We start from the raw sequence: 23,112 nt of genomic DNA on the forward strand, positions 1-23,112 counted from the left end.
TGYAGGCTCCTAAATGCAGGCTAGTGACACTCAGGTATGTTCAGTGCAACATCCAAACCATGGCAGGTTGTGACAGTAAGGGGAAGGGTACAGAGTCAGGGCAGGATTCAAACAAGCACACTATGCTGCTCAGCCTGAGATTCTGAGCAAAATCAGTTGGTAGCATCAAACAAAGGCACTAAATCTATTCCTTAAAGCAGTAAGAGATGATGAAATATATTTTCTGCCCTCCTGCCAGTGGCTACTGCCTCCATGGCCTGGACAGGTAACACAAGTATAGGTCCAGGCCTCCACTACTTTTTAAAATTACTCTGCTGGGCTGAAGCCTTTTAGTTCCAGCTCATGTTCAGGGCTGTGACCTGTGGGGCTGAGTACTCCTTCCATTGCTCCTGGGAGGAAAGCGGAGCCAGCTCTGGGTGCTCATGTCCAGTGAGAGTGTGAGGCAGCTGCTTGTCTTCAGCTCTCACTGCTTGCCTGGGTCACGCAAGAGAAGCAGAGCCCTGCTCTCCCCAGAGCACTCAYTCTCCTCTCTTCCAAGACAGACTGAAATAACACAATTCTTCTGAAGAAAAAAAAAATCCAACCCCCTGAAACATCCAGCTCAAGAGCAATTCTTTGGGCAAAAGTGTTCTAAATCTGAAAATTGGGTTCTGAGTGAAGCATATTCTGTTTCCAAGCAGAATGAACAGGTTTTTAAGTACTTATCCTCTAAGCTATGAAAAGAAAAAGTAGACACTGAAACACATAGAAGTTGAAGGAAACTGCTGAGGACATCGAGCTTCAAAGTTTAGTTTAAAAACTAAAGAAGTACACTCATGATTTTACAATTAGTCTTAATAGGTTTAGTTACATACATTAAAAAAAGACATCTACTTGATGTTTGATGTGCTTTAAATCTCTGAAGTTAATGAGGGTGAGTTGTTTCCTAGTTTGGAAGACTTTAAAAACCAAGAGAACACACTCTTTACTTAAAATTTTCAAAATGTAATTACAAAGTYGATGGAAAACCCCTAACAAGTGTATGTGTTAAGGTGGAAACACTGGCCAAAGCATGGGACTGGCAAGTGCTCGCCCCATGAGGGGCACAGGGTTCAGAGACACATTAAATCGTTTCAGGGAAAGCCTCAGAAGGTGCAGGGTAAATCTACAAAAGCTGAAAACCCACAAGTCAGAGAGAAATTTCCCATAAGCCTCGTGTGAAAGGCTGCCTCCTTATCCTCCAGTCTTTGAATAGTGCTTTTCTTCTGAAACAAAGTGTATGAGGTACAGCGAACAAACTGTAAAGGTAACTAGGCCTTTTGTCATATAGTTCCTCCACCCACTTGTACTTTACTGCACAATAGCTCGTTTACAGATTCAGACCACTCCAGCTCCACACAGAAACAATCCTGTATTGTGAAGTGAATCTACCAGAGGAGTAAAATCTAAAAATACTGCAAAAAGTCTATAACAATCATTTCGTAGAACTCTAGGGTTCTTCCCTTAGAGACAAAGGCTTTCCCAATTTGAATGGGTAATAACAGACTTAGTCACTCCTTACTTGAGTGTGACTAACAGCCTGCAAAAGCAAAAAGTACATCTGTACCATAGGAAGCTGTTTATCTCTTAAAATTTAAAAAAATATATTTGTACTGAAGCAAAAGTAGTGGTAATGTGAAAACCCATGTTACTTCCTCTCCATCTCCACTGGGGAGAACAAAGCCCTATGTAGCACAGACCCATTTCTGCGTGTGCTACCCAGGCCAAGCTACACGTTTGTTTACACCAGTGGGTAGGCACAGCCACTATGAAATAGTGATGGGTAGAAAAACTAGCAAAGCACACGAATCAACCAGCAATCTGCCTAGTCARCCATGCATTAACACAAGTAAATCATGGCAGACCAGTTAGGCTCTTGGGAAAGTCTGGAAGAAAAGATGGATAGCCTACCTACACTCGACTTGCACTTTCACCTCATAGAGAATAGCAACTCCATCCCCCACAAGCCRCTATAATAGAATAAAGATAAACGCAGGGATTATGCCAAGTTGACCCCAGGCTTTGTTCTTTCCCTCCAAGCATATTCAGTGAAAAGGTCTAAACACACATCTGATTTGACAAGCATTCAGATTCACAAAGAACGTGGTGAAAGTGAAATCATACTTGGGGCATTCATGGGTCCCTATGTCAAAGGTCATTCAGCAGTGTTTCAGCTGCTGCTTGCTAGGATTTGAAATGAACTAGTTTAAACCCCCATTGCCACGAACACTGACATATAGTTTATGCCAGCCAAATATGTCACAGCATGTTTAGCAAAATTTAGCTCAGAGGYAATATAATTTTTCCACAAACATTTAATCCTCACAACTGGCACYACCTCATCTAGAAAAGATGGATAGTTTTCCTTTTTTTAGCCAGATTCATGTCAACTCACATAACTCATCTGCAGAATATCAAATTATTATTAGAAAGAAGGTCTGACCAAAGCATTTATATTCTTCTCTCTTTACATAAAAAACCAAACCCACAGGTTTTTCGACCTAACTAGAGGCTAATGAGTTGATTCAAACTAGAGAAAAAATCTTATTTAAATCACTTAGCTAAAGCTTTAYCAAATAACTTATCATTGATTTTCTTGGTTTCTCAAATACTGAGTCTTCCCGCTGTCATTAAAGTTGTTTAAAGAAGGTGCACAAGAAACTAAGTTGAAACAGTAGCAGGTTCGGCAGCTTCAGGGCTACTAAAAGTGGGGGAGCAGCAACTGAAAACCTGCTGAGAAATAACAACAGTGAACGAAAACAAATGTATTCTTCCAAAGCCTTTGTGAAGCTCGCTCTCAGCTCGGGCAGCACAGTGGCAAGCCCAGCTGTCGATTCAGCAAGCGGCAAGACTGTCACTCCAAAACAGGTCACAGTTCAGCAGGCAAGTTGTTATTTGTTTTTACTGCCCAGGAAGAAGTCTACACTCTAAAAAGTGGCATTTCTGAGGCAGTGTTTTCCTAGGAATCTATGTCTTTACATATTACATACAATAGAGCATTTTACCACCAGTAGACATCAGTAAACGTCTTAAACAGAGAAAATCTCAAACCTCACTTTATTACCAGAGTGGTTTCCCATAAGGATGCTGGCTCACCATAGGTGACAATCACACATGTTTCTGTCACTTTGTCAGCAACCCAGACTTCCCCCAAGCTGAAGAGAAAGGCACCAACATCTCCTACTGCCACCACCTCCAGCTCCTACACCAAAGCGCTGTGAGTGCATCTGCCAAAAGAATCCTCATTCCTTATGGTTTCCACCAAAGACACACAGTTTGGAACAGCAGCCACAGGACCACCCCACTGACTGCTTCTCATGGGGGCCGTGTTTAGTGGGACACACCCCATTAACTGACAGGAATTAGCTGCATTACATGCTCTCATCTCAAACACGAGGGCATCAATTTAAATAACCTTTGGGCAGGAGACAGTCTTTATACTTTTGACAAATGGCAAAGAAACCACCTCTCATAGAAGTACAAAATATGCTTGTTTTTTCTGGTTAAGGAAAGAGAGCCCCTGAATCCTGCAGATGCTCAGTATGACTACTTCATATGCACCTTTCCCACAAGAATAACTAAGAATCCACTGTAAGTCAAAGATTGACATGATCTCAAAGACTGAATATTTTGTTCCAGAGCCCTGAAACCTAAATGGAAACCCACATATAGGCTTTCCATGAGTGTCCCACTTGTGGAAATGGAGAAAAACAACAACAACAAAAAAGGATACACTTCTAAAGAGTTTGAGACAGCAGAGATGACTAAAAAAACCTTATTCTTCCTCACGGGATACTACAAGGATGACAACACACGGATCACAAGGCAATGCAGGCCTCACTTCTCTCCAAATCCCTTCTGTCCCCCACTGGGAACAAAGCACATTGCTTTCCTAATGCCTGGCAGGTTGTGTTCAAGATGGTACAGAAATCCCTCCTATTCTATCATGCTGTGTAAGCAAACAGATTTGTCATGTTGGTGTAGTTGCCTACTAATTTTAGAATATTCTGAGTTTTGCAGATGGCTGTGATGGCTACCAGACAGTTTGGGAATCTACAAGGTACAGAGAAATAAGATTCAGTTGACAAAAAATAAAAAAAAAAAAAAAAAAATAAACAGAATCAGAGGAATTGGTATCAGTAACAACCAAGGCAGTAATATCAACATGCTTTTTTTGGCTGTATGGTTTTCCAGAACACCCTTACGAGTCAACATCAAAAGGAAGTCTAAGGGCAAGCACACGTGAATGAACTTGAATGATTTTGAATACACGCTTCCTCCAAAACAGAACTTGACACTCCTTCTCCTCATACACTACAGCCTGATCAGCTGAGGATTATATTTCAGTCTCTGCAAGTTCCCCAAATTAAAGAGTTCCCAACTGTATCAGTGTCCACTGAACTACTCTGTAATAATCACATAGGTTTTCCAGAATTGTATGATTTGCTCCAAGAAACCTAATCCACCTATTATTACAGCAGAGATAATCATAAGCCTTACTGAAACTGAAAAATATAGATTTGGCACTTTTTTTGCAGGATTTTTTCCCATCTCTACAACAGTCTTCCTTGGAAGAGGGGGAAGAATGGAAGTGAAAATATACTGTAGCTCTGCATATCTTAAAATCTTGAAGTTCTTGGACAGCTAGATAAGATAAGCATGACAGGATTCACTACCTCATCCAGGAGCGAGAAAAACATTGTACTGACTCATTTAACTTCTTTTAAAGGACTATTCCAGTCCAGGATACAGAAAAAAAACAACCATGAGGCTTTATAAAATCTGTCTATCACAGCACATCTAAAACACTCTWCTTTGTATTTGCTGGAGTCACCAAGATTCACATGGGGCCTACAAAAGACGCAACAAACAGTATCTCACATACCSTAATTTGTCTGCTGCAGAAACAAACCTTTTCTACCTAAGGAAAACAGCAGACAAACAAAAGACAGGTACACTGCATGGCCCTGGGCTGAAGCAGGGAGCAAGAGCAAATCATTGTAAACCTGTGAGCTTCCACATCTTAACATCACTGTGTTTGTCAAAGCTTAAGGCAAGGGTTGGCCACTAAGATTTGCAACAGGAAAACAGATGGGAGGATACAAGAAGGCACCTTCCAGGCCTCTATTTTCTAAGTATCTCATTTTATGACAAGAATTGCACTTTGGTTTGCACAAGGCCTCCTGTAAATTCATAGTTTATACATTGGATACTTAACAGAGGAAACAATAAGCTTTTTCYACCTACTCCTCATTCCAATCAGCAAAAGGCAACCTGTTTGCCTGAAGTTTTAAAATGTTGTAGTTTGAGTTAAATCTAGTAATACATCTTCTGAACTGGTTACCTTTTAAACCTGAAAAATATAGATTTACAAATTTCTGCTCCTTGCCACCTCAGGCACTCCACAGCTCTGCAGCTGGTGCTCTTAACTACCACATCCTAAATTCAGGATTTCAATCCTAATGTGCTAGTCTTTGCCAACAAAAAATTACAAAGCRATCTTACACATCAAGTCAAAGGCTGTTCAAATTGAAGACTAATCCTGTTTATTAGTACTAGGACTATATTTTACTAGTTAAATAGAGAATAAAATCATACCAGTTGACCAAATGTTTACTTCCAAATCAGCAGGACCCAGAAAGTTCTCAAAAATTCCTGATTAAAGTGAATTTGTCTGAAAGGGACATTTGGAAATGGTGTACAGCTTAGTCAGAAAAAAGACTGAAATACCATATCACTTGCCACTTATGAAGAMTAACTATTCAACTCGAGGAAGCATGAACACTGAGTTCTACACCCCCCCCCCCTTCAATGTTATATATCCCATCACAAGACTTTGTTTGTGAATGTTCAGAATATATTAGCACAGATCCTTTCATATCTGCTAACTTTCCTCATACATGGTGTTTGAGTCAGCTATGCCACCATTCCAGCCTAAAAAACACAGAAAACAGCAAGTAAATCTGTCCACCAAAAGAATATTTTTTCTGTACCTAAATACTTTTAAGACAATGAAACCCCATTTCCCACATTTCCTTCTGGTTAAGTGAGGATGATCCTACAATGATTCTGCCACTCTGCTATTCTGCAGTTTCCTATATCTGTCCTGAAAACCAGCCATGGCACAATATTGTAGCCATGCCAGCCAGGTCAGTCCAAGGCAACACATTTCTCAGTCTGATGTGCAACTATGAAAATACTTTAAAAGACAAGAATGGGTCTAGATTTTTTTATTCATATTCATAAATGTAACTTTCCTAAGCTGTATTAATGTGCAACATACTCCTTTCAGAAGTACCAATTAAGTCACAGATGTTGAAAGATTTGTAAAATATGTAGCTAAYTTCTTCCCCCCTAAGAGAGTTTGCTTTCATATTTTTAGTCAGATATCTTTGCATCACTTACCAGTGAATACACCTCCCTTTCCATCTGTGACTGCAGAAACTAGTGGCTTCCTACTGTAAACCACAGCAATCACATGGAACAAGGAAACATAAGATCTAAAAAACCCCACAGATCTCTCAAACTTGTCTGCAATGCATTTTATTTGTCACCAATTACAGACAACCTACTGTTAGGGATAGTTACCTAAGCTTTAGTTTTAGCATCAGCTTCCTTGCTAAGTAGCTACAGTCTTCAGCACCATAAAAAGCTCATATGATCATAGAAACAACTCAGAACGACAAAATAAAAATGCATGTAAAGAGAATTAATATTGCTGTCAAGGGAGCAGTATTTGTGGAACTCTATGATATAATCAGTCTCAGTTGTTTCTTTTTTCTTGGGGGGGCAAAGAAGCAGTGGGCAGCAGACTTTATTGGAGGAGAGGAAGGAACCTCACATTTCTAGGAAAGGTTTTTGCTTAAGGGAAATCAATCCAAGAGACTGGGGAAAGTTGGTGTGTAACTTGTAAAAGGAGATCTTCAAGGGACATGATCCTTACAGCAAATAATATCCATATCCAGAACCRTCACAAGGAGACCTGGCAGCAGCTAACAGAATGAGAAAAAAAAAGCTTGTTCAAACAATATTCACATTTTATTAAAAGTTGCAGTGCATACATTTTGTGCTAAAGTATAGATTTCCAGAGTCCACTTCACTTGTAACCACAGTGACATAATGAACAGACTTCAAAAAGACAAACTAAAGCAAATGTCAGTWAAGAAAWTTGTTTGATTTTTTWAAAAATTATACATTTTAACACAAGTTTTCCATGTTTTAACAGATCATCCATATTCTGTATACCAAATTGTTTTTATCCTGACTTGCAGTTAGTTTGGAAGCTCATATATATCAAAAGCTGTCTTAATTTCCTGAGCAGATGCAAACCAGGAAGGTCTTCCATTTACCATAAATTAACATACTGCACCCATTTGTTTTTTTGGTTTTTTTTTTTGGTTTTTTTTTTTTTAATGGGGGAGAGCACCTTTTAGAACTTGAATGCCATAAAAATAAACAAAAAAGTCATCTTGAAAGCTCTAGCTCAAAGTTAGAAGTGCACAGGCGGCCACTACTGCTTACAGACACAGTAAACTGTAGACAATTGAGAGGGATTTTTAACACACCAGACTCTGGGAGTGAGTACAGCTGTCAAAAAAACTTGATAAGGTTCCTTGTTTTCCTGCTACACACAGACTCATTTGTCTGCTTGATCCAGCTCTCTGCAGCTTTATATTTCATGTCCTCCTCCAACATCTGGATTCCTTGTGTCTCAGGCAGCCGTGTTCCTGGCCCAATTTCCTTCAAATGTGTATTAGCACATCTTCCAAAAGACTTAATAAACCTAACACACTTCTGCAGGGCAGATTATRTAATCCTGTAACTAAGGAAAACATTAGAAATAAAAAATTGAAAAGAAAGGGAAAAAAAACACACACACCTGCATGATGAAAATGAAACTGAGCCATCATGCTGTTACTCCCTTCCTTCCCCCACACATATACAGCAATTAGGAACAGCAAGTAGTACATCACCTATGTAGCTCATCAGTATTTTCCTGCTAGAAGAACCTTCAGCACTACTCTGTAAAGCACCTAGGAATACTTTTGACAGTTGAAAAAAATTAAGTTTATTTTACACCCATTAACATCATCATAAACCAAAGGCTACTCTCTCCATCTCCCCTGTACAGACATCCTCCACGGCAGGCTTGTCATTTTTTGCTTTATAATGGAGTCATTTTATTGTATGCAAGAAGCCCCAGGCATTTTGTACAGCCCATTACTCTTTGCTGCCCACATTCAGATGGCTAATCTGCTATCAGCCAGAAGCTTGACAGACAAAAGGAAAAGGCAGGAAAACAGCACATGCAGCTGCACATGCGCACACACACTTCAGCTGCAAAGTGTTTCGACAGTAGATCTAAGGATGAACAAGACACACATTGGATTGACAGTCCTACTTAAAACTGTGGTTGAAGGAAGACACACTATTCTTTAAAGGCAGACAGGCTGGGAAAATATTTAAGAGATAAAAAGCTTCATTAGGATGTCTATTAAGACACATTAAGGCACAAACCTGGAAGACTTTACTCAGTAAAGTAAAGCACCTTGGAACTTGAAAAGTCACAAACATTTTTCTACTAACAATTTGCTATATGAGACCTTCAAAATGCTTAAAAATATTGTCAAAAGTTAGAAAGATTAAATATGAGCTAAATATAGCCAACTGTAAACTATTAGAACAAGCTTTCGATTTCAGCACTTCTGTTTTCTTACCAGCTCAGGAAAGAACCCAGACATTTCTAAGAAGTTTTATGTTTTCTATATGCCTAAGTATTGTGGCACCATACATGTGCAAAAAMCAAATGCAATAAAATGATTTGCATATAGTAGTGCACAACAAGGAGCTTTTTAATTACTTTTTTTCCAGGCACTTGACATTAATAAATGGAAAAGTCTTGCAACTTCATATTRAAACAAAGAAAATGCCCATATTTGCTGGAGTTCATTTTATTCCACTTTTGAAGGAAAGCATCTTAGCACTGTCACAAGCAGTACTTCCAAAAATATTTTTGAAGCATCAGATCCATAGACAAAGTTTGCATCAAAAATCTCATAAGAATTTTCTGTCAGCATCATAAACCTCTGCTGTGTGTCATGATTTTTATTCAACTAAGTCTATTTGTTTCCTCCACAGTTGGAAAGTTAAAATTCTCCTTGTGTGAACTGGCTTAGAAACAGAAAGTCTGCCACTAGTTTTATTCACTCACATGCTGAGGTAAAAACCTGGCTCATCTTTTGAAGGTGTCTGTCTCCCTCATGTAACTACCACATGAACTATGCAGGTGTGATTAATCACGTGGTGAAATACAGAGAAATGAGGCCCATTACACTGCATGATGTCTCACTGGAACTATTCCCCTTTTCCTATGCCACAACTACAAATTAAATTTTGCTGCTCATTTCTAAGTCATTATTTCACTTTTGTGCAGAAAGTCTCCCAGCATTTTGATTGCACTATAGAACCAATTCCATCTTCCASTATTTGCTCAAACTCATATTTAGGGCTCCAGGAATACTGTATGTCTGCCAATTCCAAATCTGGAAAATATACACAAGGTAAGCCTTACCATGAAGGGCAGAAGTTCTCAGAACAGCCTGCTCCACAGAGTTGCTCTGTGGCTTTACTATCATTACAACACTTGTGGCACTACTGGGAGCATTCAAGCCAGTCTAAAAGACTATATTATTGGATTTAACTACAGATATATACATACAAATGTACGTCAACAAAACAAACCCCTATTGGAAATGCAAATCCACTTTCAGCACTCAGTAGCTAGAATGTATCAAAACAGGTTGTTATAACAAGGCATCCAACAATCTGCTCCTATCTAAAGTTTAAAGTTGGCAAGAATATTGTTTTCTTGTTGCCTTTCAGACATGGAAGTTCTGAAATCCCTGCTGAGCCTCGTCCTGCAGGATGAGTACTTGTCTTTTTCTGCAGCCCATCTGCAGCACCTCCTCAACAGCAGCACATCCCTGACAGTACTCTGCAACCTTATCTTCCTCTCCCACATGTACAAGGTAAGAGGGGGAAAAAACCACTACATTTGCATATGTAATTATGGTGCAGCTCAGCAGTGAGCAAAAAATTACTGGAAGTTGAGAACAGATATGCCCGATGACCACACCTTAGTTTTTCAAATGAAAATGCTTTGCAAGGAAGGGGAAGGGACAGCAGCAGGGAAGGAAGCCAGTCATTACAGCTCCAAATCTGCTTCAAAGTCCTTATTCACCACCTCATGCTCTTTACCAGGCCAACTGTACCTAGGTCCTTCCTGTGAACAATAGCAGAAGAATGAATCCAGTAGTGTGTGACTGCTTCTATTTTGCTTGACTTAACCAAATAACTGTGCCAGGAATACTGTGAAGAAAAGGAAAGGCTATGGAAAGACATAAACAAAACAGGATGGAAGACTAAACAGGTTACAGATTCTGAACACTATCTCCTTTTCCAGTCTAAGACTTAATAGGGCTTACAGTGGATAGGTTACAGCAACTTAAGAGAAATAACAAAATAGACTAGAAGGGGTGAAGAAGGAAAATCTGATSCATACCTGGAAGCACACAAGGCAAAAATACCTGAAGACATTAAGAAACACTGTTTAAAGATAAGTGTATTTTGGAAAAAGGGACAACTCACCTCCCTGATGCTTCTGGCATTAATAAAATGTTAGCTCAGGTGAGGGGGAAGGTGTTATGGGGGGAAAAAACCACAAAAAGCCCAATCTGCTTCTTTAGGGATTTACCAGTTAAAAAAAAATAAAAATCAACTTAAGCCCTGCAGTTAARGCCTGATTTTTCTGTTCTTTAGTTTGCCCTTTTTCGGATGGAAYAGATTTCCCCAGGCCTTTTTCAAATCATGCCACATTTGTGATGTTTTGTAATATCATTTTGCTTTCTTCCATATACACATCTGTGGATGGATRTCTACAAAATAGAACAGAAAATTACTCTCAGTGTCTGTCAGCTGCCTATCAAAGAGAATGTGCAAAGGGATATTTGCTGAAATAATGAAAACATTTGATATCACAGTAACTGAATGTGCTCACTAGCACCATTGGCCCAACTAGCATTTGATCCTAACAAGGACAGGCACACTAGTTCATAGGTAAAAATAYTCTCTACCAAATCAGACTCTTAACCCCTTTACTTCAAGAGTTGTCYATGAAAGTCACTCTCAGGATCATGGTGAATGGCAAGGTTATTCATTTATCTCCARTGATCTTGCCAGCTCCTCCAGTGTTCCTGATCTATCACTTGACCTGTGAGAAGTTAAAGAATAGAGGAGCTTGCAGGAAGAGAGAAGGTATCTGGATCAAAAGAAGTACAGAATACTATGCAGTTAGTTAAGGAACAGTTGTTTCTTTTCCTTCTGATACACTCCAATACCACAGAGGGTTCTTGGTGTTTAAACCAATTTTACATGTCCTTTCACTGAAGAAGTATTGCTACTCATATTCACAGATCCTAACTGAAAAGGATGCAATGTCATCTCAGTACAGCAAAGAATTTTTTTTCAGTCTCTCTTTTCAGTCATAATTAAGCACCCTACAACATCCAGAAGAACACATTCATCATTAGACATGTTAATTTGCTTTACACAGTTCTCCAGAAATAGGACCAATGGAACACATTGAAGGGAGAGCAACAAGAAAGATGCTACCAAACAGAAAGCAAACATTTGTGGGGAAGCAATAAAGGATGCCCGTTTTTAGGTTTTAACCTTTGGGTGACAGCAGCTGTTAACCAAACTGCTTTGAAACAACAGGGGTAAAGTACTCACATCAAGGAGATTGTGACAGCTGGGAATGACAGCTGAAAAGGAGAGAACTGAAACAGGCTGCTTTCAAATAGTACTGACTACTCAAAAATGAGAAAGCATATTTTTAGTTAACTTCTGTTGCTCTGAAAAAGCATGTTAAAATAAAAGATAGAGTTACATTACAGTAATGGCATCTGAGACAATCTGTGAGGCAAAGTAAAAAAGGCTCCTTTCTTCTCTGTTGTCCCTTCTGGGGACAAATGTAGAAGTCTAAAGAAACCTGGTTAACAYGTTCAGCACTAACCAGCTGAAACATCTGAATCACTGCCTGGCATCTCCACACACAGATAAAAATTTAACAAATTTCTTCTTTCTACTCTACCATGACCTATCCTCCTAAGACATGAATGTAAGCTGCCAGGTACTCACACAGGGAATTGGATGTTTAGRCCAAGATACAGGAAGAGAAGACTCAGTACATATATTTTTACAGCCTGAAAGGTGCTTACATACTGTGGTGATGGGAGCAGTATTTTTCTCAGGAGTACTGAAATAGATTTATAAAGCTATGCTGCATTTAACTGGAGTCAGTATTTTATCCATCAAGTCTCACTCCTCTTGACTGGGCTTCCCATTCTCCTTGTCACTCAGGAATACTACTTATCTATTCAAGAAAGGGATAAATAGATCATTAAATAAACAAACTGTAGTCCAATAGGATAACTGAAAGTAACTCTAGTCTTTTCTTAATATAACTGGTCACAAAGATTATAAAGTTGCAACTGTGAACAGTTTTTTTAAAATATCAAATTTCTGTTACTCTTTCCAACAACTTAAAAATAAGATGCAAGGAATTGGACAACCAGAAAGGCAAACCAAGACAGAAATATACAAGCACATGATAATTAGCTATAACATCAACTCAGATGGCAATTATTAGAGGCATTGGCTTATAAAAGGTTTAAAAAACTTGCCAACACAACACGGAAGCAGAAACCATTACAAAAAAAAAATACACATGAAAACTCTTATACAACTCAGCAACAATTCCAGTATTTCAAGGCATCACCCAGCCAAGTGAGGTCAAAGCTATTTACTGCTGTGATCTTCTCATGCTGCAGCCAAACACATTCCTCCCTGGAAGGCCAGCAAGGTGCAGCAGAACCCAGGTATCTCCAGTGAGAAGCAGACTGCTCCCCTGGCAATTCCACTCTCCCTCCTTCCCCACACATGCTCTGCTCACCCATGCACCACTCATCCATACAGCCCTCTGCTCTCCATGCTTTGCTTGGGCGTTTGTCTACCTTTATTTTAAACAGCATTTCCTTCAGCAGGAAAGACTCCCTACCCAAACTGATGTGTTGCAGCATCTCCTGATGGAGCTGACCACAYATCTTCACTAATGAAGACAGCAGAACACTCTTCACACCCACCTTGCTTCATGCCTCCCCATGAGGGAGCAGCACCAACCTGCACCCACAGCCACTTCCCACACACCTGTGACAAGCAGCTGTGGGGGTAAAACCTAGACTCGCAAGTGTTCGTCCAGTCAAGTAGACTTACCATGCCTGACATTTATTTACACGTTTCTGGGAAATTTCTGTGTTAAGGAAGACTTATGCTTTCATATTTAATTAGCATTTTCAAGTATTAGAAATACTGGTAATATGCTGAGACTCTTAGTTAGTCTTACTGTCACAACAAAACCAACATCTGATGAAATCAYTTCTGCCCAGATGTTAAACCACGAGAAAGCAGTCCCCTTAAAACCCTCCACCTCACAGTAGGGGTGTTGATGTTAACTGTGTAGTCTTTCACTAATTCCCTCCTGATGTGATTTACTTTTGTCTACCCTCACATCACTAAACTTACGATATGGGAATGCAAAACACATCAGAAAACATTCTGCTTCTCTGGCACATCATTATATCAACATTGACTATGAAGGCAAGAAACATCACCAGTGAAAATACTATCTTAATACCATTTAAACAATGGCCAAAGAAAAAATTGAGTTTTGCATCTTGCCACTTGTTGGCTGAAAGCACAAATATTTTGATACAATAAACATGAAAGAACTTGAACAATTAAGATGAAAGGCATAGTAACTACTGAATGACAGAAGTATTCTTTCCCTTTAAGGCTGTAGATCAAAACGAATGCAAGGGTAGTCCTGTGGATTAAAAATGGATTGAGACTCAGTCTTGCTATGGACTTCCTGTGTGACCTTGGGTAAGTCACTTGAGAATTTAGTTCTCAAAAATAACAGGCCTATTATAGCWGCCAGAATGAAGCACCAATGTTTCTGAGACCACAAATGAAAGACAGGGTTCTGCTTACTCGCCCAAAACAGAAGAGACTCTACGTGGTTTAAGTCCTCTTGGAAAATGCAGGTAACCACCAAAAATTCAGGAATACTGATATTAATCAGCTGAAAGTTAACCTAGAACTGTACTTTGCAATATGGTACAAAAGCCTACATAAAAATGGGGTAATTTTTGATTTTCAACCTCTAGTTTTACGTATGTGTAAGCTATCATGAGTAGAATCCTTATGATTTCCAGAGATGCAGCATTTACTGCTAAGGATGGGGCTGACAAAGCACACCTACTTCTATCAGTTTGCAGTATCAATTAGTTAAATGTTTTTGAAATTACTACAAACAGCTAACGACTTGAGAGCAATAAGCTTGTATTTTTGGTAAATAATAAAAAGTGAATTTAGAAGCAGGGAATCTTAAGAGGCATTTGGCCAGACAATGYAGCTCCAGCAGTTTCTCTGCAATAGAGAGTTGACSAAAAAYCAGTTTAAAAAACCCAAACAAGCACCAAACCTACAACCCAAGTTTCACACAAGTTAACTTTATTTCTTTACCATATTAATACAGAGTCCCATGCGTGTTAAAAATGTCTGCCATCCCTTGCTGGCATTTCAAACTCTAYTAAAACAGATGTTTCCACATAAAGAAAGGCATTACAGTGATATTTTRACTTCAGAGTACTTCAGACTCTGCTCCCACCACTGGAAAACTTCTATAAGAAGAATTACAGGTTARTACCACAGCCTGAGTCCCAGTGGGGAAGGAAGCAAGGAACAGCTGTAGAACCCCTTCCTCCTGCTCTGTCACAGAAGAGCTGCTTACAGAGAGGAAGGGCCTAACCAAAGTCAAGTAACACCAATTAAAAGGACCCCTAATAAAGCTCAAAGTCCACAGAAACCCCTCCCCATTGAGTCTATCTGATGTAACTAAAAATATTCAACAGAAAATTTGGATTGAATTCAAAGAAGTAAAATCTTCAGTTTTGCAACTAAAAAAAAAAAAAAGACTGATTTCTGTGATAGGGAAGCTCATGTCAGAAGGAAAGTTTCATCTTCTTGCTCCTTTTCGTTAATCCTTTCACCAGCACATGTACAGAGCCCAAAAGAAAGGAAAACTGTTTCAGGAAACGAATCACCTTAAAAAAAAAACAAAAAAACAAAACAACTGCCTCAGGTAGTTAATTACCTTAAAACACCCTGCTTCACAACTGTTAAAGTAACAAGCACTGATTGCTGACAGAAAAATTAAAAGACCTTTTTTAGAGAACTCCCATTATATTTCAGTMGTTAACATTTAAACAGAAGCATTACTTGTTTATATGAGAGAAGGTTTCCCTGGTCTCAAACAGTTAATTCAGTTGCCCATGTAGMCCTGTTCACTGTGCCTGGAATTTTAACTTGGGCTACATTCCACAAATCCCAAATTGCAAATTTAAATTAACACTAGAGTGAAAACATGATACCTAGTGAAAAAGAAAGGCAAGAGGGCAAGGGAAGACAGGTACAACAAGGGATGTTGTATCCCAAGCCTCACTAACACCTGACATCCTGCCAGTAGTTAACACCTTGGAGCTAACAGAAATATGCCATGCTTTCGCCTTATTCAAAGGGACTTACCAAGCTCTTAGCTTGGTAACAAAACTTTATATGAAATTGTTATCTAATAGAAACAAAAAGGGAGGAGAATCAACTGTAAAGCAACTGAAATAACAYTGAAATGAGTCAATCTACATAACTTTTTAGTAATGAAATCAGTGTGATCAAGGGTAAAAAATTAAATAAAGGCTGGTTTATACCCTCTCCTCACATGTACAGCATGCAAAATTTAGTCAGATTCATGCATTCTTCTTTCTCCCATAAAATATGCATCTGAAAACCTGAAGGCATACTTACATTATTGTCAGAACATCTATATTTAAGGTTGATATCTTTTTAACACTCTAGTAAGGGAAGTTTTAAATACTTTATTCTACTTATCTCACAGCATTGCTGAAGAACAAGATGTGTCACTTCTAGTTTTGCTGTTTAATAAGAACTAAGGTAAGACTATAACATACATGAGAGAAGCTAAGAAAGCAACTAATCCTGACTGCAAACCAACTCAGAATTAAGAAAACCTTTGCTGATACTGAATCTATTTGAAGTCTACACAGGAGTCTCAGTGTGGCTATGTAGATGACTGGCAAAAAAATGCCCAAACCATGTATCTCTTTCCTCCTCTTCGTTTTTCTATCCAAATAGGGGGAGAAAGGGAAAAAGTAGATAGGATGACAGACTCCCAACCAGAGCGATGTTTCTGCTTTATCACATGATCTCAAGAGTTCGTTAACTCTTCTGCTACAGCAGATGTTTTTGCGTATTGGCTAGAACTAAGGACAATGACACAGGGTAGTTTTCTTCAGGTAGGAAGCGCCAGATTTCCTTTTAAGTGGAGGCTTTAATGGCAGCACCAATCGGCTCTTTGCTGATGTCCTGTAGGGACCAATAAACAAGGTAGAAAAGGAACCAGCTCTAGAGTTAAGAAGATAAGACTGTCTTTCCAGCTAGAGTTAATGCACCAGGATGGCTCCCAAACACGGAGAGAAAGGAGGGGAAACAAAGAAAAAACTAAACAGAAGTTTACAGTACAAGAATAGCTGTGTAACATTAAACAAGAGATAAGCAGAAGAAAAGTTTACAGTATAATAACTCAGTGCCACAGCCCAGTATTATTAACCAGCTTACTGGATGTCTAGTGCAATCTCTCTGAAATAATCTCCTATTCTGCGGGAAAGTGGAGAGGAAACAGCATAACATTTATTTTATGTTTTTATTTTTTATACTACAGACATGCCAGTTGCTGATGCATCTCCCCTAAGCTCATTCCTCATTAACAGGAGATACATATAAGAACCAAGTGCATTTAGAGACTTAAGGAAAAAAAAAGCCTCRTATTTATTTTAAAGGTTAAAGGGTTAACATTTTTCAATCAATTTTTTTAGTAAATATTTGCAAGTCAAACATAAACCCACTGCTGAGAAATCTCTATTATCCAGATTCTATTATCTAACCGATCCTGATGCTTCAATGCACAATGACTTAAGTTCGTTTTAATTCCTCAATAAAAGGAACCAAAACCAGCCTAAACCAAGACACACTACATTCCACATAGCAGAACTAGTTGATAAAGATTCAGAAGCTTTTTATAATAAAGCGGGTGCAGCAATGAGGTCCAAAAGTGATGAAGATGAAAGATACCTGGAATGATACCGCATCTTACACACCTTTTGTTTTCTGCGAGTGATACATGCTGCAGACAAAACGTTTTGTGCTAAACAGCCTTAAATCTGGTTTTCTAATATTAAGCACAAAGGAAAAACACTGACAGCAAGCGCGGTAAATAAATCCCTCCCTTGAGAATGAAAGCAGCAGACAGGAGGGGGCTGACATGCATGCAGGAGAAAACTAAACACCATCTTTTTTTTCTACCTGCACAAGTTGCCATTTGCTGCAGCAATCAAGACTCTTTCTTCCCCGTCGATTTCAAAAGCCAGGTTTTCAGAAAATTTCTCTCTCAAGTCATCTGTTGATATGCTTTAAGAGTATGGTACTCATATCACCGGATCTTTAAGAGAAAAATCCATTTTCTCTCCTGTTCAGGTAAACATGTTTACAGCTCCTGCACAGACGCTGGGTGGTTCAGACTCACATGTCACACACATGTCGTCAGCAACAAGAAAAGCCCCTTTCTCTGATCATCCACATTTTTAATAAGGTAAAGAGAAAAGCACTTTCCAAACTTACCTTTAGCACAGCCAAATCATGAGCTAAATATAAATATTTACACTAGGACAAGGAATTAATAACATGAGCGTGCAAACAAGAATACTTGCTAGAAAACGCACACGACAAAAATAAGAAAACCCTTTTAAGTTCAATGCAATCAAACCGACCCGTTAGCCCCTGGAAAGGCCGTCATTTATCACCACGTTACGCCCCGAACATTCAGAATTAAAGAGGTGAAGCACCGATCGTGACTCCGATCTATTTCGGAGACCGTTCACTGCATATGAAAACATCTCAGATCGCAGGCAAAGCCTCCCTATCTGTGACCCTGCACAGGAAATGCCACATAAAACCTAAAATTGCCAAGGAGGGTTACAAAATCGCCTGCTCTGCATCCTATTGCGAAGAGTCGTGTCTACGAGGACCGAACTACTTCTCCATTTTCCAGAAAATAAGTAGAGAGTGGGTGTTACGAGCGTTTATTCCCCTCGCCGTGTACCTTCCCATTGCATCTTAAAGTAACACACGTACCAAAGGGGAAAAAACACCACCCCAGAGCAGCCCTTAAGTCTGAAATGTAAATGTAATTCCTTATATAGACTGCAGCAGCTGGTCACACACGCACGAAGAGCGGAGCGGGGGCCCCCGGCCAAACCGTTACCACCCATTATTATACAAACAGGTACCTCCGAAGCCTGAAGGGAAGGGAAGAAACTTCGCCGTACGCCCCCGCCACCCGGGCGCAGCCCTCCCTCCCTTCCCCACCGGSCCGGCGGGGCGGCAGCGCGGCCGCCGGGCACCAACTCTCGGCGGGGCGGCGCGGAGCGGGGGGGCAGGCGCGGAGCGAGCAGCGGAGAGGGGAGCGGGGAGCGAGGGGGAGGCGCGGAGCGGGCGGGAGCGGAGCGGGGGCGCCGGCCCGGGGCGGCTGCGCTGCCCCCGCGCTAATCGCTGCCCGCTGCGGCCGCGGAGCCTCCCCCGCGTGTACTCCCGGGTGTGCCCCCGCGGGGACGGCCGGCGTCCCCCACTGCCGCCCCGCGAAAGGCGAGCGCCGGCCGGGAGCGGGGGGGAAACTCCGGCGGGCGGCAGAAGCGCTCCCGGGCGGGCGGCGGGGCGATCCCGCCCGCGGGGCCGGGGGGAGGCCCCGCTCCGCCCGGGGTAGCGCGCAGGTAACAAGTTTCGGAGTTGGGGCTGCCGCGGTCGGACCGGCGGCGGCCGCTCCCCCGCCGCTCCCCGCGGGGCTCGGCGTCCCCGCCCGTGCCGGAGGGCGGCGGCGCGGCCGGGGACGCCGATCCCGCTGCCGGCGGCGGGGCGGTCGCGGGGCGTGCGGGGGAAGCAGCGTGTAACGGTCCCGGACAGCGGCGGAGTGCGGAGGCACCGCTAGGCGGAGGAGGGAGGCGGCGGCGAGGGAGGCTCCAGGTAGCGGATATAACGGTGCGGAGAGAGCCGCGCTCCCGGCGAGCCGCGGCGGGGGAATTACTTTGGCGCCCGCCCGACCTCCCCCCTGCGCGCTCGGGACGGCTGTGCCCGGCCCCCGCCCCGGCCCCGCCGCCGCCCCAGCGCGGCCGCGGCGCTGCCCCGCGGGTGACTGACCGTTGTTGCGGCGCGGGTTCGGCTGCTTCCTGCGCTTACACCTGGGGCCATCCGCCATGATCCGCTCGCTGGTGTCTAAATGCTCCAGTCACCTCCTCCCCCGCCCGCCCCCCTCCCTCCCACCCCTCCCCCCCGGACCTGGTTTACGACACTGGGTGGTTTTACTTTTACATCACCTTCCTACACCTAGTGCTCGCCCGGAACCTTGTTGCCACGGGAGACGGGCGCTTTACGGCAGCGCGTTTGAACGGCGGCGGGGGAAAAGTTGCGCCCGCAGGTACCGGGAGCGGCGGCACCGCCCGGACCGCTCGGGCCCCCSACCCCCGCTCCGGCGGCAGCGAGGGGGGATCCCCGCGGGGCGGGGCGCGGCCGGGGCCGCCGGGGGGGTGTCGGTGGTCGCCGGCCCCCGGGGCGGCGCAGGAGGATCCCGCGGGCAGTCCCGCAGCGCCGCGCTGAGGGGCCGGCCCGCCCCCGCCCCGCTGCCAGGTGCGGCCCCGGCAGCCGCCCCCAGGTGCGGCGGGGCTGTCCCGGAGCGGGGCCGCTCTCCCGGGCGCTCCCCGGCACCGGGGCTCACCGGGACCGCCGTCTGCTTGAACAGGGCTGAGCGAGAAGCGAACAGCTGCACCACAGTGACRCCGTTCCCACCGTACGTGAAATCTGCCGCACTTGGGCTTTCCTTAGTCATACTTCCCGCTTCTGCAGAGAGGAGGAGAGGTATAAAATTATAAAAAGCAAAAAGGGAAGAGAGCAATCTTTCACGGATAATTAATGAGCAACCTCTGTTGCACTTARTAAACTTCTTTGATGTATTTAAAAAGAAAACATTTTCATCAAACACTTGTACTATTTATTTAYTCTTGCTTTTCACTTCAGGCAATAAAATAATTTAGTGTGTTTGTTTCTAGGCTTCCTTATTTCTCTTTTTACTCCCTTATCTTGGGATGATTCTGTAGAATTCATAGTTCTGTGCTTTTGGGGAATTCTTTTATCTAAAATTTCAGTGAAAGCATTTCACTCAATGGGGTACTTTYAATAAGAAATTGATACACTGCARAACTTGAGGYCTTCAGCTGTTCTGCATTATCATATTCTACATGCTATAWGTTCATGTACTGTAACAAGTCACTTCATTTCATGGAAGCAGCATAACAAAAAGCAGCATAGAAAATGAACTATTGAACACTACCTGTYTGTGGGCTTACTTTGCATCTGAAGCTCCCACAGTAGTCAGTACAATCAGAATYGCTTAGAAAATAAGTTTTGGGCTAAAATGRATGCAGAATTAGGTATATTTTTCTAAAGGAATATTTTTCTAATTAGTTGTACCCTCAAAATTGTACAAGAGTCTTGGATTTGGATACTCACATGAAAACTGGTTGCAGGTCCAAATCATTTGTTTGATAGCTCTCAAAAAATTGGTGATGTTAGGTGTATTGGTTTTAGATATGTATCTTTACTCAGTGATGGTCGGATGTTGGCTTCAACATTTTAATAAGGATCTACCCTAGAGTCACTAAAGAAGGGTAGGAAATCAAACAGTGCCAAGTACTTGATGGACTAAGAGGAGTMATTCAAAAGCATTAGATTTGGCATCAGCTGGGAGTACCAAACCCCAAATACAAGAATGGCTAAGAACAGCAACATGAAACCAACTACAAGATAAAAGTGAAACCCATCAGYTCAAATTTTGAGTGAGTGAGCTACAAAGTTTAAGGCAGAGTTTTGTTTTTAGTTCAACATCCTTGCTTGTCAAATTTCTGTGCAGAAGATGACCTGTGGCTGTGAAACTGTTTGCAAATGAATGCTTAAGGTGTTTTGGAATTCTTGGATGTCTTTTATCATTCTGTGGAGAAATTTCAGGATAAACCAAAATATCTTGTAATAATTTTTATGCTAAGTTTTYAGTTCTTTAAATTTAGTCATGTCTTTGAAGGTAATTGCACATAAAAAAAATCTGTAAACATTTGTAGATTTGTAMGAGTATTCTCCTTAATGCCCACACAAAGTTACAGGCCTTCTTTAAGCAACTTTGAAGAGCTTATTTTCATTGAGTTTTGTCACTTTTCGCCTCTGGATAAGAATTCTTRTCTCTTCCTTTTGAGCAATTTATGTTTCCTAACAGAATGAGAAGAGAAACAGTCTCCTGGTGTTTGTTGTGCTCTTTTTCCAATAGCCATAGTGTCTGTTTGAACTTGAGTCTCTTGAGATTTCCAAGCAGCTGGGAGAAATTGGTGACAACTCCTGSTGCCCGTTAGTTTCTGAAGAGCAGAACTGAAGCTGGCAGGAGCATTGGTAGCTCTATACAGCTCCAGTCTGGATAAATAAGAAGAGAAAACCAAAGCAACCTTTGTATGCATTATCTTTGTTACCAAGGAGGTCTAGAAAATAAAAAATACAGGATAGTGTTTTACATCAAGGTATTGGTGGCCTCAATCACTATTCATYGTGAAGAGTGTCTCATTCACAACTTTTAAATAGATATGTAGACAGGTTGTTTCTTAGGGGGTTTGATTTTTAAGTTTTGATGTATTTAATCTAATGAGCTAGGCACTTCATATCTTTGTATATGAAGTTCCCATTATTTATTGTGTTAAATTAAAGATGCAGCCACTGTAAAATAGTTTTTACTTAATGCATTCTTCTAATCCTGTATGCAAAGCAACTAGTTAAAATTCCTGCTGTCTTCATCATGTTCTGCAATACATGAGCATGTTGTATATGTAATTTAAACTGGTTTGTGCTGCAAGAATGGGAAATTGTGTTTTTCTTTATGGTGCACAGCTTTCAATCTGACTTTTCAGTCAAGGATGCAGGAATTAATTAATGTATTCATTTGCAAGATCTCAGCAAAGAGGTATATTTCTGCATCCTCCTTAACGTGGCAGTCTTGMGAAGATATCTCTTTATAGAAGGAATTCTAAGACGTGGTCATCCACAATAATTTCTAGTAACATAATTTGTACAGGAATTTGGGCAACGTAAATAGGCATATTATAGTTAAAAGGTGAGATTGCACAGCTACTGTACTCCACCTTTTTTGAAATTCATTTCCATTGTCTGAAGACAAGAATTAAAATACTTTCATAGTCACACTGTTGTATAGAAAAAAAAAAAACAAAAAAACAACAAACCAGGTAATGATTCTTMCAGTTAGTTTTTCCCATTTAAAAAGTGTTCATGTATGTTGCATTATGATTTATGATCTCTTAAGTATGTATCATTAAATAAATCAGTCCTCTGTTTGTGTTCCTATTCCTTATTGATATTTACAAAATGAAGTTTTGCATCCTATCTTGAGTATTCTAGATTTAATGGTGTTCGTTTAGTTCAATGAATTTAGAATTACAGTGGAAAATGACTCTATTGTTTCTTGTGTATCGTTTCTTGTTCCATTTCTGATTTGTGGAGATACTTWTTTTCTTTTTTTTTYCTGATTTTCATTAGTGAAACYTTATTTTTAATTCCATGTATTTTTTGGAATGTCAATTCTTAAAATTGGTTTTTCAGTTGACGATTTTTTCTTTTAGATTTTTGTTAAACACACTATTACCCCTCTATRGGAATTGTAGTTGAAAAGTTCGTTAGGAGAACAATGACACAGAAATACAGAGTTTGACTACAACTGAGGAACTAATCTTGAATAAAATGTTG

General features: G+C 41.1%; 1 protein-coding gene across 2 annotated transcripts in view; it reads right to left on the reverse strand.

Moving 5' to 3' along the window:
• ZEB1 (zinc finger E-box binding homeobox 1) overlaps positions 1 to 19,567 on the reverse strand; it is a 117,347-nt gene extending 97,780 nt beyond the window's left edge. The window contains exon 1 of one of the 2 annotated variants that reach the window (XM_057376512.1): positions 19,462 to 19,567. In XM_057376512.1, coding sequence (XP_057232495.1) covers positions 19,462 to 19,519 — 58 coding nt within the window. In that variant the 5' untranslated portion in view covers positions 19,520 to 19,567. Of the gene's footprint in view, positions 1 to 18,557; positions 18,622 to 19,461 lie in introns of those variants that run through there. The other variant, XM_057376513.1, reaches the window with a different exon arrangement.
• Between the last annotated feature and the right edge of the window lie 3,545 nt (positions 19,568 to 23,112).

The sequence above is a fragment of the Malurus melanocephalus genome, unplaced genomic scaffold (assembly GCF_030028575.1).
Source record: "Malurus melanocephalus ecotype Western Australia unplaced genomic scaffold, MMel_1.1 scaffold_280, whole genome shotgun sequence".
Taxonomy (NCBI): domain Eukaryota; kingdom Metazoa; phylum Chordata; class Aves; order Passeriformes; family Maluridae; genus Malurus; species Malurus melanocephalus.